The sequence below is a fragment of the Planococcus citri genome, chromosome 2 (assembly GCF_950023065.1).
Source record: "Planococcus citri chromosome 2, ihPlaCitr1.1, whole genome shotgun sequence".
Lineage (NCBI taxonomy): Eukaryota > Metazoa > Arthropoda > Insecta > Hemiptera > Pseudococcidae > Planococcus > Planococcus citri.
In genome coordinates, this window is record NC_088678.1 from 65,784,183 (window position 1) to 65,802,676 (window position 18,494).

An 18,494-nucleotide genomic window follows, 5' to 3' on the forward strand; every position below is an offset into this window, starting at 1 on the left:
CCCCCCCCCCGAGATTTTCAGATCAAACAAAACAGAGTGGGAAAATCACACAAAAATACATCACCAGGACAAATTTCAATTACTGAATTTTGTTTCTTAATTTTTGATAAATTTTAAAAAATTCAAAATTGTCTGGTTTTTCATTGAAAACTCGAAATTGGGTTAAATTGAGATGAAAGACTGAACTTTGGCTCAAATCTAATTTTTGCCTTTCAAATCGCTTGAGGGTGGTTTTGTACTTTTTGAATCCTCCAAAAGATTTTTAAATTTTCCTGTAATGAAAAGATGCTGAATTTCATTTTGGTCTTTTTCCACAATTTACCCAAAACTGGACAATCTAAAAATGTGCTGAAAGAGGCTCCAAAAATTGATTCAAGAGATCAGCAATGAGACGTATTATGCAAACAAAACCTCAACTTTATCAAATGTTGGCATTTTTTCTCAAAAAATATTTTCAGAAATTTGTCAAAGTCAAAAAATTAAAATAAACATTTAAAATGTTGGTGATTGATGCATTTTTGAATGCACTTTCGATGAGAAGCCCCACTACAACGACAACTGAGAGTAATTTGATGGTAAAGGTGTCTATGGTCATAACCAAGAATACAAATTCGTCAAAAATTGGAAAGCAACTGAATAATTATTCGGTTAATTCCAACTAGAATTAGACCAATTTCACATTGGTTGATTTTGTGGGCTATATGTACTACTTCACGATCACGTGTAATAACACGTTACACAAAATCTATCATGAAATAAAATCTACTGCATTATCGGAACACCAAAAAATGCAGATTAGATACAAAACGTAAGTAAATTATAATCCGATAGTTTCTGTTTACAATTCAGAATTGTCCAAATTCTTCATACGAATGAATGTAAGTAGCAGAACTGAGCCATTAAAAATAATCCAGTGTAGTGCAAGTCCACCAAAAACGATGTCGGATGACTGTGAAGATCCATACAAACTCTTAAACGTCAGGTAAGAAAAAATCCCATATTAATACGAGTATCTACCCGCATTCGCACAGCTACAGAATCATTCACAGAGCAGATTCATATTTCCTATTTGTCTAGCACCGAATCAATCCCAAAAGCACCTTCGATATGGTTTTCGAAACGATTCGTTGTAGCAGTGCTGTCATTTTTTGGTTACATGACGTATACATTCGCTCAAGTAATCAGTATCGCCATTGTAGAGATGACCACCACCAAAGTAGAAGTTATAGGAAATGAAACCATTACACGAGTAAGCTGTTCAAACGATTTTTAAAAAATGAAAATGCCGATGAAATTTTCAATTTTTGTTTTTTGCCACCAAAACACACTGGGAAATTTTCAATTTTTACCCCTAAAAGTCGAAGGAGCATAGCCTAGTAAAATAGGCGATTTGGTCTTGTCCTTGAATTTTTTTGAACCTTTGTCAATTTTTTTACGTTGAATAATTTTTAGAACAGAAATTGAATTGCATGAATTTGGGAACCATTGAACCTCTTCCCAGGTTGCTCAAGTAGTTAAAATTCATGTCTAGACTAATATCCACTGAAAATACATCAAATATTGCAATTTCAGAATGATTAAAAATCTTTGATTTTTTTTCAATTAAGTATAAAAATTATTTACATAACATAGAAAAAATTGACAAATTTGGAGCACTCAAAACCGAAACAGGGCTAATTTGACTAATTCTTCAATTTGTTCAGCCAGCCGAATTCAACTGGAATCTACAAGAGGTAGGACTGGTTCTGAACATGTTTTGGTACGGATTCTTTTTCTCCGTCATAGGAGGATATTTGGCTCAAAAATTTGGAGGTGTTACCATTCTAGGATTATCAACCATGCTGACAGGAATCATAGTGGTGCTTAATCCATTAAGCGTACGATGTAACTTTTACTTGTTTTTGTTAGCTCGAGGATTGATTGGTTTACTCCAGGTATGTGTCCACAACTTTTCTCAAAAATCGTTTCCTATTCTAGACTTTCTTTTCTAAGCAATTATTATTGTGGTAGAGTTTTTCATCGGCTGGTTACACGGATGTGTTTGCTCGATGGGTGCCCAGAAAAGAAAGAGCAGCTGTTATGTCGATTGTTTTGGACGGAATGTACGCGGGCACAGCCATTATGTATCCGGTTTGCGGGTTTCTAGCGCATAAGTGGGGATGGTCGATGACTTTTTATTTTACAGGTGCCATAATATCAAAATAATTTCTAACATCATCATTTAATCATTAAATACCTATCTTATTTTGAGTGTTAATTTCTGTTTTGTTTTCATTACCTACAGGAACAGTTTGCATAGGGTGGTCAATTCTATGGCTACTCATTGTCAGAAATGATCCATCACAGGACCACAGGATATCGAAGAAAGAACTCGAGTACATCCTACAGGGGACTGAAAATGTAGCAGTGAAAAGTGTAAGTTTTTGCATCGATCTCATACTCGTAGTACTGTTTAGAAAGAATGTCATGCCTATGTCTATAATTATTTTACCCTCAAATTCTCTAAAGGAATCGAAATTTTCAGGATGACAGTAATCCGTATAAAGAAATACTTAAATCACCTTCGTATTGGGCTTTATCAATCGGCAAATTTGCTTTCAATTGGGGATCCGCATTCACAGTCATGTACCTACCGCTGTACATCAAAGGTGAATTATCTACGAACATTATCTTTAAAAAATCCTTATCTAATTGTAAGCAATTGCCACGAAATAATTTTTCCTCGTGCGTTTATTCCAGACATGACACATAGAAATATCAAAGAAATCGGTCTGCTCGCTTTTGCTCCAAACGTTAGCATTTTCATAATCCCTGCAGTCGGTATGTCGATAGATTACTGGCAAAATCATAGCACATTGACAACAACTAGAGTGAGTTGTACCTACAGTTCCATAAGTATTGAGGAATAACTCTGCCAAAATCACTCCAAGTTTTTCATCTACATGCACTCGTTTTCATGTTTTAGATTCATAAGACAGTCATCAGTGGTGCTTTCATCATTGCTGCAATTTCATTCGCAGCATTGACGGTGGCTAATAATCTTATCGTGATGACAATATGCTTCGTGTTCATAAAATCTTCATTATCGCTGAATAAGATTTTCTTAGAGTAGGTATCAACAAAAAGCGAGCACTTTGATCAAAAATTTCATTTGTCGATTGGGATTATTCTCCAGCGAATGTGCAGGGAAAGGCCATAGGTGGATAACTTAGGGTGAATTTGCCCCCAAGAGCTTCAGGGTTGATATTTGCATGGAAGTTGGGTACCATTGAGCACTTTTCCTCTGAAAAGTTTCACCCCCCAGACCCCACCCCCTCCGTTTTTGAGAACCTCTACCCTTTTCTGAAATTACAATAAAAATTATTTTCTCAGCCCCATTTGGACCAATTTTTTTCTTCAATTTTTTAGTACTTTGTAAAAACCCATAAAAGGTATCCCCCAAAAATTTTCCCCTCAAAATAGAGTTTTTTTAAGTTTGTTCATCTGTTTTAGCGATGACCATAATTCGGCACAAGAATGGGAACAGCATTTTTAAATGTGTTTTCAACCCCTAAAAACATATTTTTTCGAAAAAAAATTTGAGGTGGGTCATGGTCAAAAATTAGAAAAATTTACAGAGGGGGTAAAAATGGATTTCAGTGTAAATTATTGTTTTTGGTAAATGAGGTGTCGTTTCCATATGAATCGAACCCTCCGAACACGAATATGATGTCCAATTTTATGCTACCCTCATCCACGCTCCTCCAGTCCTCTACCCCCACTTCAATTTTTACTATAATTATTAAAATTTGAGCTATTTTCATGATATGTATTGGTGTCGTTTCCATATGAATCGAACTCCCCGAACACGAATAGAAGTCCAATTTTATGCTATCCTCATCCACACCCCTCCAGTGCCTCTGCCCCATCTCAATTTTTACTATATTAAAAGTTGAGCTATTTTCATAATATTGGTGTCGTCTCCATATGAGTCGAACCTCCCGAACACGAATTCCGAAGTCCAATTTTATGCTACTCTCATCCACATCCATCCAATCCCCCTTTACAGAAATTTAATTTGGCTGAATTAAGGCCAAAAATAAAACTTGCTTTTAGAGCTTTTCTACATTTTTTGATGCTCTATAGTTTACAAAAATTATCATTAAAGGCATCTTAATGAAAAGTGACGCCAAAAAATAGGTTCAAATGTTGATTCAAAATTTTTCATAACTCAAAAAAATTACTTGATAATTCAGATTTTTCAATTCCAAATTTTTAAATCGTCAGTTTTTTGACAATATACGTTACGTATTATGATTATGAATCAAGATAAATATTTTAAAAATTTAGAAGGAGCAAAAAATTAAATGAAAATTTTTCAATGAACATTGAAAAAGATGATAACGTAATGGAAGTTTTACAAATTTTCAATATTATTTAGAAAGGGGCGAGGGTCACATTATTGCTGCTGATTGTTTTCTTTCAACCCAAAAAAAAAAAAAAAAAAAACATTTTCAAGCAGAAATGTTTCAATTTTTTGAAGGAAAAATAAATTAAAATGTAAAAGTTTGATTAAAAAAATTTTGTGGAAGAAAAGAACAGGATACGCAACACTCTTGAAAAACTCGTAAGCCTACTCTCTAAAGCAGTCAAATTTCACTGCTTAGCAGTCACGACATTTTGCCTTTTTAAGGCAGTAGTTTTTTTTACTGCAAAACAGTGAAAAATTACTGAATTGGTCAGTCAAAATGATTTTTCACTGACCAATTCAGTAATTTTTCACTGTTTTGCAGTAAAAAAAACTACTGCTTTAAAAAAGCAAAATGTCGTGACTGCTAAGCAGTGAAATTGACTGTTTCAAATTTAGAGAGTACGCTTCTGAATAAAAAAAATTCACCCAAGATTTCCAATTTCCGAAACTTGTTTTTCTTTAATTTTCTGTGTATTTGCAAATGTTTCAATTTTTTTGAAGGAAAAATAAATTAAAATTTCAAAGTTCGATCAAACCAATTTTGGGGAAATGAAAGAACAGGATGTGCAAGACTCTTAAAAAATTCATAAACCTAATCTTCTGAGAAAAAAAATCACCCAGATTTCCATTTCCGAAATGTATTTTCTTTTGAATTTCTATTTGCAGATTAATTACGGTAAATATGGCTCCCAATCATTGCAGCCTGCTATCGGGACTGACTTTATTTTGGCAAACAGTTGGTATTATAGTCATTCAGACCATCATTGGGTTCATAATTGAAAATCACGTGAGTTAGAATACATGATAGAATAGAAAGATAGGTGCCTATTTTCCGGAAAATGATAAATCTGCCTACCACATTCGACTCCCTAGTTCATGGACTAACTATTACCAAAATTTGATTATTTATTTCAGGAACTGGCTGAATGGAATACATGTTTCTTTCTGACAACAGGTGTTTTACTCTTCAGTGCATTAGTCTTTGTGGTTTTCGGATCGAGCGAAGCTCAGTCTTGGTCCAAAGAGTCGTGATGGAAGTGAATATCAAACCACAGGATCACTAGGAGAAGATAGGTACTTCTAGAATACTTTGATCTCGAAACATCAATGGGAGAAATAGGAGTCTCGTGACAGGATTGTAATAATATAATTTTTAAGCAGAAGAACGCACCTACGAAATCTGTTTTTTTTTTTCAATTTTATACCTATTTAATAAAGTTTTTCAGTTTCTCACAAAATGTACATGAATACATGATACATTTTTTATGCAAACATTAATCTTAAAAGATGAAATCAGTTCGGTCAATATTTCAATCTGTGTAGAATGTAGGTATGTACTTAGAAAGGCTACAGTGAACACCATTCCTCAAAGTAAAAATTAATCAATAGATACGATAATCTTGAACGTTGTTTACAGTCATCTTATCACATTATCAATTCACAATTTACATTTTAAGTGCTCGATAAAGCGAGTAGTAAGATCCAGATTTCATCTGATTTTGATATTAAAACTATCGAGGATATTTTTCCATTCAGTCGCCTTAATCTGCTCAGTTCGGTTGCTTTAATCTTCGAAGCTTAGTTTCATTCAATCTTTAAGCTGCACTCACGCAGGAAATTCCATGGGCAATAAGAATAAATTCGCCAAAAAATATCGCAGATTATCAACTTTCTATAAAAATAGCAAAAAACTACTCAATTCATCGATTCAATGGGGAAGATCATATCGGCCAAAAAATTATCCAACTCTGACGATCAACGTCAACTTCACGATGACAGGTCAGATAACCAAATTTTATCCGCATTAAGAAATTAGGTACCTATAAACATTATTTGCACAAAGTTATGCACCTAGTTTCAGTGAAAATGACTCAAAATCGAAACCAGCCCAATCGCTATGGTTCTCTAAAAGATTTTTCGTTGGACTTGTTATGTTCTTCGGTTTCCTCATGTACTCGATGGCTTGTCAAGTCATTAATATAGCTTTAGTCGAGATGACCATTGGGAAAATCCAAATCAAAGGAAATCAAACAATCATTCAGGTGAACTAACCTCGAATATATTCCATTCAATGATGAAATACATACGAGTACCTAACAATACAAAATAAACATCACGGTTTGTAATTATTTCAGCCACCGCAATTTCATTGGGATTCTGAAAAAATATCCATGATTTTGAACATGTTCTGGTATGGATTTTTGTTCTCCACGGTAGGAGGATATCTTTCGCAAAGATTCGGAGGCGTGACCATCGTAGGAATATCCTTACTATCGACAGGAATAATCACGATATTCAATCCAATAACCGTCCAATGGGGTTTTTATCCATTTCTAATATCTAGAGCTTTGGTAGGATTGTTCGAGGTGAGCTGAATTCATTCTCATGCACTTCATTAATGACAAATAAATTCACATTGTCATCGATCACGATAGAGTTTCACTTCGGCCAGTTTTTCGGAAGTATTCGCTCGGTGGGTGCCAAAAAAAGAGAGATCGAAATTCATACCAAGCATCATGAACGGAATGTATGTGGGCACAGCACTCACATATCCATTGTGCGGCTATTTGGCTCATAACTGGAAATGGCCGATGACATTCTACGTCATAGGTGCCTTATGCGTGGTTTGGTCTGTCCTTTGCCTTTTACTAGTGCGAAATAGTCCTTCTGCGGATAAGAGGATTTCGAAAAAGGAGCTCGATTATATTCTTCAAGGAACTAGTAATCCGTCAACGAGAAAAGTAGGCTACCTATTTGGAAAAATTTCCGATGAGAGGTTTTTTAAATCGTGTTTTATTAAATTTTTACGTACCTATCAAATTCTTTAGGTGAAACTTCCGAATAAAATGGACATCGTCAGGTGTCTTCCAGTTTGGGCTCTATCAATGGGTAAATTTGCTTTTAACTGGTGTAGTGCATTTACAGTCGTGTATCTTCCATTATACATTAAAGGTGACCATATAATTTTATACGCCCCAGTTGATCATTCACACGCTTATAATGTTCTCATTTTTTTTTTCAAATCCTGAGTTAATTTTAGATGCAACTCAAAGAAACATCAGTGAAATAGGACTATTGGCTTTGATTCCTAATATCAGTATTTTTCTGATACCAGCTGTCGGTATGCTGGTGAATTATTGGCAAAATCATACCACTTTGACTATAACACAGGTGATGTTTTTTTACAAGGCACCTTTATTTTAGTTATTTACGTCGTTTTTAATTGAACATAGATACGATTTCGACCCCATTTTCATTCACTTTTTATATATTTTCAGATCCATAAAACTATAATCAGCGGAGGCTATCTTCTAGCTGCCCTTTTGTTCGCAGTATCCGCCCTTTCAGATCATTTTACAGTTTCGATTATTTGCTTTGTCCTAATAAAACTCCTACTTTCGTGTAATAAGATATTTTTAGAGTAAGCATTATTAATTTAATTTTCCATCTCACACAAAAATTTCAACAGTAGACCACCTTATACGCCTTAAATTTTAATTTATATATAGGGTGATCACAGTCAACATGGCACCAAATCATTCGGGTCTGCTGTCAGGACTATCGTTATTTTGGCAAACGAATGGTATCATAGTAGCCCAAACTATTGTTGGATATGTAGTCAAAAATCATGTAAGTTTTTCAAAAAATTTTTTTGTCTTTTCTAAAAAAAATTTTAATTCTTTTCTCACAACAGGATTTTATTCTGTTTATACAGAGATTACAAGAATGGAATGTGTGTTTTCTTCTGTCGAGTTGTATTTCACTCATTACTGCGATTATATTCGTAATGTTTGGATCGAGCGAGCCTCAGCAGTGGTCTGTGATATCATTATCAGAAAATAATGGCGAAACGAATCAGAAAAATGAAAATCCCATAAAATGAACCCCAATTTTTTGTGTTACATGCAACTTTTCTAGCCACCATTAAAAATATTCCAAATTCAAACTCGATTCTTTTTTCTTGGATATTTTTGAAGAGAAGTTTCCTGAAAGTGAGTTGGGATTGACTGAGGGAGTGTAATTTGAACTGATGAAAAAAATTCAGAACAAACATTTTAGCAAATGAAAGAACTTTTAGGGTATTTCTGGCAAAAAAGCGAAATTTTGGAATTTTTTGCAAAAAAAGAAAAAGAAAAAAGCTTTTAGTCGTTTAGTAAAAAAAGAGAATTTCTGTCATTTTTTGACAAAAAAATAAGGCATTGACAATGGCGAAATACAGGATTTTCTAGCAATTAGATAGTACTTGGCAAAAAATGGTACGATTTTTGGGATAATTTTTGGAAAAAAATGAGACTTTTTTCAGATGATTTTTGGAAAAAAGGGAGACCTTTGGGAGTTTCTTGCAAAAAAAAATTAAAATAAAATTATTCGCCACTGTAATAAAAAGTGAGAATCTTGGTTGAATTGTTAAAAAAACAAAATTTGTTGATAATTTTTTAAAAAATGGAAGCATTTTATTGAAAAAAAAAACCTGCTCAAAACGATACGAACCGGTTTTCAATTATGAGAAGGGAGGGGGAGGAGGCTAAAACAGGATACGTAGTAAATTTCTAAATTTCAGCTTTCAGATCAATTTGGTGAAAATTTGATTTTTTTAGCACATCATAAAATGGTGTAAACAATTTTCTCCGACCATCTCATATCTAAATTTTGTTTCATAATGCCTCACAAATATGCAAACAACAATATTTTTAGCCTATATTTAGGCTAACATGAAACTAATCACACAATTAATCACGTTTTTTTAATTTCACGTTGAATATTTCCTGGATTGATTAGGGAAAAAAATGTTTAATGAAAATTGACTTACCAATTCAAATTATCTGATCATCTCGTTCGATTCCTTAATTATCTTTATGATAAGGTAACATCGCCTGAAACACAGATTTGAAAAAAAGAAGGTTATTATTTCATCCACAAATGAGCTACGTGCCTATATTGCGTACTTGTGAGAAAAAAATTGTAAAACAAATTCAATCGCAAAATAATTTTTGATCCAGTACCACAAAAATTAAGCATGGAAGCAGATGAATAGACAATCACCATCGGAACCGGTATCGAGACCCCAGCGCACCCAGAAACCAACAAAACGCACCCACGATATGGTTTTTCAAACGGTTCGAGATGAGTTATATGATTCTTAGGATACCTAGCGATTATGCATGGAATGGAATAAATGTCAAGTGTCCGAAATCAAGCTCGCTGCTATGATCACCGATCGAGTAGGGTAAGACGAATTCCACAATGAGACGATTTTTTTCTGAAGAAGAAAACAAAACTAATACCTACATCATTCGGCTTAAACGGTTCTCGAAGAAGCCGAGGAGACAATCAAAACTGAAATCTAGCGGATTTTGGATATGTTGAAGGGGGCACCATTACAAATTCAAAAAGCCTGCTTGATACAATTTGGCATGTACCTACAAGCTATACAACTAACACCCCTGCGGTATTTTGGAATTTCGTAAATGTTGGCGCTTCTAGTGGCTTTAAAAAGCTGAAATGTCTAAGGTATGTGCCTGAAGATACAATGTTTTCATGTATAAAAATTTGAACTTTTTTCAGCCGCTACCTACTAGTAGAGAGCTGAAAATGGTACCCAAAGTACAACATCTTCCTCTACTTTTTCGGTTGCTTAAGTAAAAAAAAAAAAAATTAAAAATCGTGAAAAACTCAAAATTTCTTAAAAGAAATTACATTTCTAAAACAATTTTTAACATGTTGTATCACTATTGATTTTCTTGCAAGATTATTTCAGAAACGGGGGTCCCTTCCTTGATACTTGATTATGAATTGTCATTGATAGAAACTCTGCAGAATTTCAAAGTCATTTTTGAAAATTTGACATGATTTCAGCAATTTATTAATGTAGGTACTCAATAAATATTTCGTCATTTTTCAAAAATTTTCCTCAGGGGAATATTTTGTGTTCACCTAATTTTATATAAGTACATACTTGAAGTTCATAATTAAAAAAAAAAAATAATGGCAAATTTATGCAAAAGAAATAATTTTGACGTTGTGAGGTAAATTTGTTAAATCATGTAGATACAGGTGGTTGAAAATTAAATTTTCAAATTTTAGAGTAAGTAAATAAGCATTTTTTACACTTTTAAAATTTATTTTACCCATTTTTCGAAAGTCTTGAAAATTCAAAAATGAAGAATACGTAACAGACTTGAAAAAATTTTATAAAAAAATGATAGGTACATTACATACCTAGCAAAGTAAAATTTATTTCCAGAAATTTGTGCTCAATATTTTTAAAAAAAGTTACTTACTTTTTACTCGAGCTCTCTTTTAGATACTCATCATTTTGTCTTCAGATGGATTATTTTTAACGACTTGTCTGGGTGCATTATATAACGGTTGAATAAATGATACCAGCCTTGAAGGTTGCGGAGAGCGATGCCAAATGCAAATCTACGTATTTCTCGACAGAGCCACGAATTTCTCTGGCGAGACGAGATTTACTAAAAGACACGAAACACCATATATCCTATAAGAAAATTTCATAGAATTGTTTTATCGGCAATGAAAAAACTGAAAATGAAAACTGGTCGCGGATAGAGTGCGTATTTAAATTCCCTATCGACAATGTTACTAGCATAAGTATGACCTGCTACCAGCAAACATGGTAGCAGAGTGATCGAAAGGGTGTAATTAATAAAATTTGATTTCTGGGCATTTCATAAACAGTGGATAAAGGAATCGTTTTCCAAGTTTAACTTTTCTACTTACATTAAATTTCAAATTTTAAAACTTTTTAATTTCTGAAAAATGCAAGTATAATCGTAATGACATGATCATCGTGACTGATAAAACTAGTGTAATTCTAACGAGAACACTATAGCATTATACTGCCTTTGATTTGCAAGCAGATTTTACAGTAAGTAAAGCTGCACTCAAAGTGATGCTAGAGATACTAGAATAACTTAAGGGATTTTGATTTTATTAAAAAGAAGTGAAAACTGCCTTCTTGAAAATTGAAAAGTAGAAAATCATCGGAAAAATGAACGTTTGAGTGATTGTTTCAATGAAATACGAGAGAAGCTTTTATTTTGTATTGAATTGAAACACAAACGCACATCTTTTTTGATCATTATTCATTTTTTCAATGCTGACTAACGATAAGAGACATTTTTTCCATTTGGCTTATCGTCAGTACAATTCCAGAAGTGAAAAAAACTCCCTATCATAGAAATTTATTAAAAACGTGTCTCATAGCATGATTAAATGATCATTTATTTTGTCCCTAACAATATTATTTGATGAAATAAAATAATTGTAATTGATAAATTAGATTAGATAGTGTGATTAAATGACCCTGCTTGTCCCTAATCATATTATTTGATGAGATAAAATAATTATTAATAACCTAGTTAATGTGATTAAATGATCATGTTTGTCCTTGATAATATTATTTTGATGAATAAAATAATTACTAATAAACTATAGACATCATTTTTATGCTTTAACAATACCAAAATCTGCAATATGTAAGAAGCTCCTTTATAATGAATGCATTTGTATAAGGGCATTTCAATTCATCTTTTTTTCATTTTTTTTTTTTTTTTGCACACAAACACAGGTCAATTACTTCAAAGTCGAGTCCAATTACCGGAACTCGACGTCAACTGGTGATATGCCCCCTCTCCGAGGACTTATATCTCCCCTACGTAAGACCACCGCGGAGCTGAAAAATTTTCTGAGAGACTTTCAATTCAAACTTAAGGTCTCCACTAAATTTGTTCTAAATCCTCGGCCACCCAGAATGGATCCAAAAAAAAAAAAAACTTGGAAAATATCTTGGATTTTGACGAATATTGGTGGAGAAATTTACTTTCAAGTGGGAGACTAGACCCAATGCAATCTCTCGGTTACCCTCCCTCCATATCTACCACCTGTTAAAATTTGAGTTTCTGAACTTTTGGCCGACCCACTGACTTCAAAATTCAATACCACTTTTAGCCCACTACCAATAAGCGCTTGAAGGTCGATGGATCGCAAAAATTACAATTTGTTATCAACTTGAAAGCATTTTTTCACAATTAAAAATTCTCTTTATGAAAAAACAACGCTGGATTCGTGTTCAGCAGGTCAAAATACCCCGATACTTTTCATGATCATTTTGATCAAACTGTCCAAATTCACATTTTTTGCTTGAATTTTTATTCGCCACTACTAAGCAAGTAGAATGAGTGGCTAAACACAAATTCAGCATTGATTTTTCATAAGAATTTTTGATAACGGAAAAAAGTGCTTTCGAGTTGATGAAAAATTGTAATTTTCGGGATCCATCAATCTTTAAGCAGTCGGTAGAGTGCTAAAGGACAAAGGTGGCATTGAATTTTGAATTTAATGGGTCAGGGAAGTTCAGAAACTGAAATCTCAACTTAGGAGAAGAGATTTAAAAAAAGGAGACTTTTGGAATTTTTTTACAAAAAACAACACTTTGAAACTTCTAACAAAATGCATGATTTTCTGACAATTAGATAGTAGCACAAAAGTACCATTTTTGCCATTTTCGTCAAAAAAACATGAGATTTTTGGATAATTTTTGGCAAAAAAAAGAAGGGGGAGGGGGTTAAAAATAAGATATGTACTAAATTTCAGCTTTTAGATCAATTTAGTGAAATTTATATTTTTTCACACATCATAAAATGGGGTGAAAAATTTTCTTCGAGCATCTAAGATCTAAATTTTGATATGAAAATTGACTCACCAATTTCAATAACCGGTATCTTTATTATCTCGTTCGATTCCTTGGTTATCTTTATGATGATAAAAAATATTATTAGTTCACCCACAAATACATACCTTTAGGTACCTATACTCATAGAAAAAGAATCCGCGTACAACAATTTCAATCGCGAAGTAATCTTCGATCCAGTACCACAAAAGTATAAGTATGGAAGCAGATGACAAAGAAGACAAATACCATCGGTATCGGTATCGAGATCCCAGCGCACCCAGAAACGAACAAAATGCACCCAGCATATGGTTTTCCAAACGGTTCAACATAACAGTTTTATTATTTATGGGATACCTTATGCATGGAATAATATTTCAAGTGACCGGAATTTCGCTCGCTGATATGACCACCGATCGAGTCATCGTCAACCAGACAAATAACATGACCATAATCAAGGTAAGCGAAGACAAAATTATGAATCTATGACGAATTAATTCATCTATTACTGAAGTACCTATTGGTTTTCTTCAAGCCATCAGATTTTCAATGGGACTTGAAAACGGAAGAGATAATTTTGAGCATGTTTTGGATCGGTTTCCTATTCTCCATATGTGGTGGGTTTGTAGCACAGAAATATGGAGGTGCTAGAACCCTAGGAATATCAATGATGCTAACAGGAATAATTTTGGCAATGAATCCAATATGTGCACGAATACACTGCTATCTTTTCGCGTTATTTCAAATAGTGACAGGTATCTTACAAGTAAGCACGCTTAATTTATCTAATAATGAATGTATATAGCTTATTCTCATTATTTTGCAAATTATTCAGAGGTATAAATTTTGCATTAGGGGTTATTTTTAGTCAGCACTGCAGAAATATTTGCGCACTGGATGCCGATGAGAGAAAGAACTGTGCTGATGTCTTTCGCCATTAATGGAATTTACGTAGCAGCCGTGGTTATGCATCGTTTTTTCAGCAGTTTGGCTTATAATTGGCAATGGACGATGAATTTTTACGTTTCAGGTATTCTTTTATTAATAAAAGGCTTCATAGAACGCCTTTGATAGGGTAAGACGAATTCCACATGGGGAAAAAAGTGTCACCCGACCGAGCGATTTTTTTTACTATGAAATTCAACAAGATTTTTCAAAATTGCAAAATTTCATCAAAATCAAAAAATGACCAAAAATTAACCAATGATTAGACTTGGCAGCAATTTACTGAGAAAATGAATTTTTTCCATGCTACTAATTCACGAAAAACTTCTTACCAATAAAGAATTTAGGGAAAATTAAGTACCCATAATTTTGTGAAAACACATCAAACTTACTGTAAATGTTGAAAATTGACCTAATTTTTTCAGGTTTTTGAAAAACTGGCATAATCAGAGTGTCTACGAAATCTCAAAATAAAAACCTTGGAAAGATTTTAGGAAGGACATTCTACTAAATCATTAGCCGTAACCCTCTTGCCTCCTTAAAAAATATTACAAATAATCATCAAAAAGAATAATTCGAAAAATTTATATCTACCTAATTTCAACAAAATGATTCAAAAAATGTCATGAAAACACATCGGGGGGACAGTTTTTTAAATTACGAGCTGTATTTTATTGTTTCCAATTTTTGATATTTTAACGTCCAAAAAATGAAAAATTGAGATGTGTTTCGTTTCATAATTTCGATCAAAAATTACAATTTGGAAATTCTAGGAAAAGGGAAGCATCTGACAAAAATAAGGACCTTTTTCAAGACCCCTGATATTATATTCATATATAATGGCTAATAAAAATTTTCATTTTCTGTTTTGGATTTTTAGGGGCCAAAATTCAAAATTTTTATTTCAAAACAAGAAACGAATTGACCTGAGCCAAGCAAAGGCCAAAGTTTTTGACATTTTGATTTCGAGAGGCCTAAAAACGATGCTTTTTTCAAGAAAGTTGATATTGAGAAAAAAGAGTTCAGGCCCAAGCGAGGGGAAAGGGAGAGCGAAAACTTTTGAAAATTTGTACAAATTTTAAGATGACCAATTTTTTATGCAAGGAATTTATTTTTTGGATTTTTAAATTTTTAAATTTTTTTTCAGGATGTTGATTTTGAAAAATAAAAGAGAACAGGCTCAAGTGATGACGAAAGCTCTACATAATTGGTATTTCGAGAGGGAAAAAACGACACTTTTACTGCGAGAAGTTTATTTTTTCACTTCAAAACTTTGAAAGCTAAATGATATTTTTTCTAGAAACTTAAATTTTGAAAAGGGAGAGAAAACAAGCCCGAACGAAGCGAGGGAATTCTTTTGAAAATTTTTGTTTTGAGAAGTAAAAAAACAGATTTTTCTTTTATCGGGAGTTCTTCTTTTGCTGGGCCATCCAGAAAGCATGGACTCCGGGAAAACAGTCCCTTTGCCCCCCTCTCAACTGTTGATCCTGTTTGCTGAGATCAGACCTACTTACACCTGATCAGATCAGATCCTCGTGCTCCCCAAATTCAATTTGATCTGATCAGCTCTATTCAAATCAGAGTTCTGATCGGAATAAATCTGTTTAAGATCTGTTCAGATCCTGTTCCTCCCTCTTGAGCAATCATATTTAAGAGTAATTCTTTCAGGAATCGTGTGTTTTGTATGGTCAATCATTTGGCTAAACTACGTTGAAAATGAACCCATGAAGGATAAACGAATTTCCGAGAAAGAATTTGAATACATTTGGCAAGAACCTGAAACTTTATTGAGAAAACGAGTAAGTATAATCATCCTCCGTGTTCTTCTCTCAAAAAATCAACTTTTTTGAGGTGATACAATTTCATATAAATGTAATACAAAATTTTGAAATCAAATTCAAATTATAGCAGTATATTCTACCATATATGGACATTCTCTTATCGCCGTCATGTTGGGCACTCTTTTTTTGTGAATTTGCCTTCGGCTGGGCATCCGTTTACACGCTGACGTATCTACCCCTGAATTACATAAAAGGTAAGTCAACGTAAGAGTAAATTAAAGGCTTAAATTCGTACCAGGTAACTCAGCATAACTTTACGCAATCAGTTTCACACTGAATTTTCCATTATTCGGCTCCTTCAATTTCAATGGTCGTCAAACCAATTAACACTTGTGTATGAGTCAGTAGTTTGAGTTGCGGAGCTACCTGCAAGGGAACACTCGTAATGTCTTTTGACTTTTCTTACACTGATAATATCTTCTTCTCGCAGATGTGACGAACGAGCAGACTACCTTGGAAATAAATGGAGTGTATTTCATTTTGCTAATTCTGGATATCGTTAGCATTTTTACAGTTCCCATCACCGGAATACTAATCAACTTTTGGCTAAACAGCGATGATCGCATTTCTTTTAGAACCGAGGTGATCCTTGCGGCCTCAATTCCATTTGAATACCTATATTTCCATCGATGTTTCTCTAATGCAAAATTACTTTTTCGAACAGCTTCACATTATCTCTGTTATGTATATAGTTGTTGGATTCTCGTTCGTAGCTCTCGCTTTACTTATCACAGTCACCACTCATTTCTCACCGCCTGTGAGCTATTTGCTAGCTATCAAACCCTTACTGCCGTATTGCCAAATCATTTTACAGTAAGTAGCATAATTTCAAAAACTATGATAATCGACAAACATCTACCAGAAAACAAAATTACTCAACTAGAATATTATTTTAATCCATAATTCGTAGAATGATTCCTGTGCACATGGCTCCCAATCATTCGAGCCTGTTATCAGGATTCGCTGTATTTTGGCAAACTGTAGGCATCTTATGCGCCCAAACCTTCATAAAACGAACAGTACAAGACCACGTAAGCATCTTCTCTCACTCTAAACCTCAGAATACGCATATCGTTGAACAAAGTAAAGTTCCAGGCTCACATATGTACTTATGTACATCATTCTGTTACAGAGATTAGAAGATTGGTACATTTGTTTTCAATTATCAGCAGCAATTTTGGCATCGAGCGCTCTCATATTCATGTGTTTTGGATCTAGCAAACCACAACCATGGTCAAGCATCCCCCGATCTCCTGATAAACGTGAAATTCATCGTGAAGAATCTAAAGAATTAGTCGTGTTATCGAAGAAAACAAACCTTTCTACAACTGAATCTAGTAATAAAAAATATGAAGAAGAATTAACCGAACTTTCTTGACAGAAATTCTTGTTCACTTTTTTTTTTTTGATCTGTCAGCATTAGAAAAATAAATCAGTTTTTTATACTCGTGAGTACTTAATGCTTATTAATAAAATATTCTTGCTTTACATCTTAATTTTTTCAATTTTTAAAAGAGTTGATCAACTTTTTGATCTCTCTTCAATGATGAACCAAAATTTGTGAAATACGGCTTGCACAATAGTGTGCTGCCTACTTTCAAAGTCTTCCCCCCCCCCATCAATCCCGAGGAAAATTAACCAGCGCAGAATCATTCAAAAGTGGCCTCGTAACCTATCAAAACAGGTTAAAATTTAGCGAAAAATTTAAATATTTTGGTGAAAATAAAATTACTTTTTGAACAATTTTTGAAGAATTTCAAGTCCAAAAATGAGCGATGATAGACTTTGGGAATTTTTTTTTTGAGAAAATTATGATGCGGCCCATCAAAATGTTTAAAAATTGTACAAGATTGCATGATTTTATCAAAACCAGTGCAATCTCTCGACAGCCCTCCTTCCTGTTGAGATTTGAGTTTCTGAACCTTCCTGACCCATTGAATTCAAAATTCAATACCACTTTTAGCCTTCTACCAAGCACTTGAAATTCAATGCAGTGCAAAAATTGCAATTTTTTATCAACTTAAAAGCATTTTTTCACAATTAAAGATTCTCTTAATGAAAAACCACCGCTAGATTCGTGTTCAGCAGGTCAAAATCACCCAATTACCACACTTTTCATGATCATTTCAATCAAACTGTTCAAATTCACATTTTTTTGCATGAATTTTTTTTGCATTCACTAAGGAGGTTGAATGAGTGGAAAAACACAAATTCAGCGTTGCTTTTTCATAAGAATTTTTGATGACAGAAAAAGGTGCTTTTGAGTACCTAGATGAAAAATTGTAATTTTTGGAATCCATCAATCTTCAAGCGCTGAATTCAACAGGTCAGGGAAGTTCAGAAACTGAAATCTCAACTTGGATAGGTTGTGGTAATTTCAAGTCTTGAAGATGGTCATGTTTTTCTGAATTACCGAATTTCTCAGACTTTGATGAATTACATTGAATTTCGATCGAATATTTTCAATATTATCATCTTCTCTGGAGCTTGCTAATAAATTTCTGGCGATGTCATCAAATTTGATTTCTAAGTCGTGTATGTCGCACAGTTCCTTGTCAATGATTTC

At 33.5% G+C, this 18,494-nt stretch overlaps 3 protein-coding genes and 1 long non-coding RNA gene across 5 annotated transcripts; all 4 read left to right on the forward strand.

Moving 5' to 3' along the window:
* The first annotated feature begins 807 nt into the window (after positions 1–807).
* Positions 808–5,758, forward strand: LOC135837144 (sialin-like). 2 transcript variants are annotated; one of them, XM_065352323.1, is made up of 10 exons: positions 809–982; positions 1,078–1,249; positions 1,704–1,934; positions 2,011–2,185; positions 2,285–2,415; positions 2,525–2,648; positions 2,740–2,870; positions 2,966–3,108; positions 5,117–5,237; positions 5,366–5,758. In XM_065352323.1, exons 1-10 carry the CDS (start codon positions 873–875, stop codon positions 5,480–5,482), a joined length of 1,455 nt encoding a protein of 484 aa, XP_065208395.1. In that variant the 5' UTR covers positions 809–872; the 3' UTR covers positions 5,483–5,758. The 2 variants fall into 2 exon arrangements, with proteins under 2 accessions (XP_065208396.1, XP_065208395.1); XM_065352324.1 differs by lacking the exon at positions 2,966–3,108 and having other exon boundaries at positions 808–982.
* A 226-nt stretch (positions 5,759–5,984) lies between these two features.
* Positions 5,985–8,396, forward strand: LOC135837143 (sialin-like). The gene is made up of 9 exons (XM_065352322.1): positions 5,985–6,229; positions 6,306–6,492; positions 6,586–6,816; positions 6,886–7,191; positions 7,279–7,402; positions 7,491–7,621; positions 7,729–7,871; positions 7,960–8,080; positions 8,166–8,396. The coding sequence occupies exons 1-9, from the start codon at positions 6,162–6,164 to the stop codon at positions 8,331–8,333; spliced, it is 1,479 nt and encodes a 492-aa protein (XP_065208394.1). The 5' UTR covers positions 5,985–6,161; the 3' UTR covers positions 8,334–8,396.
* Positions 8,397–9,078: 682 nt separating this feature from the next.
* LOC135837146 (uncharacterized) lies at positions 9,079–11,000 on the forward strand. The gene is made up of 2 exons (XR_010557145.1): positions 9,079–9,961; positions 10,777–11,000. It is a non-coding gene; the product is annotated as an uncharacterized LOC135837146 (long non-coding RNA).
* Positions 11,001–13,254: 2,254 nt separating this feature from the next.
* LOC135837148 (sialin-like) lies at positions 13,255–17,373 on the forward strand. The gene is made up of 9 exons (XM_065352326.1): positions 13,255–13,601; positions 13,678–13,908; positions 13,998–14,172; positions 15,756–15,886; positions 15,996–16,122; positions 16,359–16,510; positions 16,593–16,741; positions 16,839–16,959; positions 17,061–17,373. Exons 1-9 carry the CDS (start codon positions 13,362–13,364, stop codon positions 17,304–17,306), a joined length of 1,572 nt encoding a protein of 523 aa, XP_065208398.1. The 5' UTR covers positions 13,255–13,361; the 3' UTR covers positions 17,307–17,373.
* Positions 17,374–18,494: the final 1,121 nt, after the last annotated feature.

What these genes read in the sequence shown, in the direction of transcription:
- LOC135837144 (XM_065352323.1), top strand. Translation starts at nt 873, where the DNA reads ATGAATGTAAGTAGCAGAACTGAGCCATTAAAAATAATCCAGTGTAGT. An exon ending in AAAATGTAGCAGTGAAAAGT is followed by an intron (nt 2,416 to 2,524) that starts GTAAGTTTTTGC and finishes CGAAATTTTCAG; the next exon opens with GATGACAGTAATCCGTATAA. An exon ending in CTGAATAAGATTTTCTTAGA is followed by an intron (nt 3,109 to 5,116) that starts GTAGGTATCAAC and finishes TTCTATTTGCAG; the next exon opens with ATTAATTACGGTAAATATGG.
- LOC135837143 (XM_065352322.1), top strand. Translation starts at nt 6,162, where the DNA reads ATGGGGAAGATCATATCGGCCAAAAAATTATCCAACTCTGACGATCAA. An exon ending in CGTCAACTTCACGATGACAG is followed by an intron (nt 6,230 to 6,305) that starts GTCAGATAACCA and finishes TTATGCACCTAG; the next exon opens with TTTCAGTGAAAATGACTCAA. An exon ending in GATATGTAGTCAAAAATCAT is followed by an intron (nt 8,081 to 8,165) that starts GTAAGTTTTTCA and finishes CTGTTTATACAG; the next exon opens with AGATTACAAGAATGGAATGT.
- LOC135837148 (XM_065352326.1), top strand. Translation starts at nt 13,362, where the DNA reads ATGGAAGCAGATGACAAAGAAGACAAATACCATCGGTATCGGTATCGA. An exon ending in ATAACATGACCATAATCAAG is followed by an intron (nt 13,602 to 13,677) that starts GTAAGCGAAGAC and finishes GTTTTCTTCAAG; the next exon opens with CCATCAGATTTTCAATGGGA. An exon ending in TAGTGACAGGTATCTTACAA is followed by an intron (nt 13,909 to 13,997) that starts GTAAGCACGCTT and finishes ATTTTGCATTAG; the next exon opens with GGGTTATTTTTAGTCAGCAC.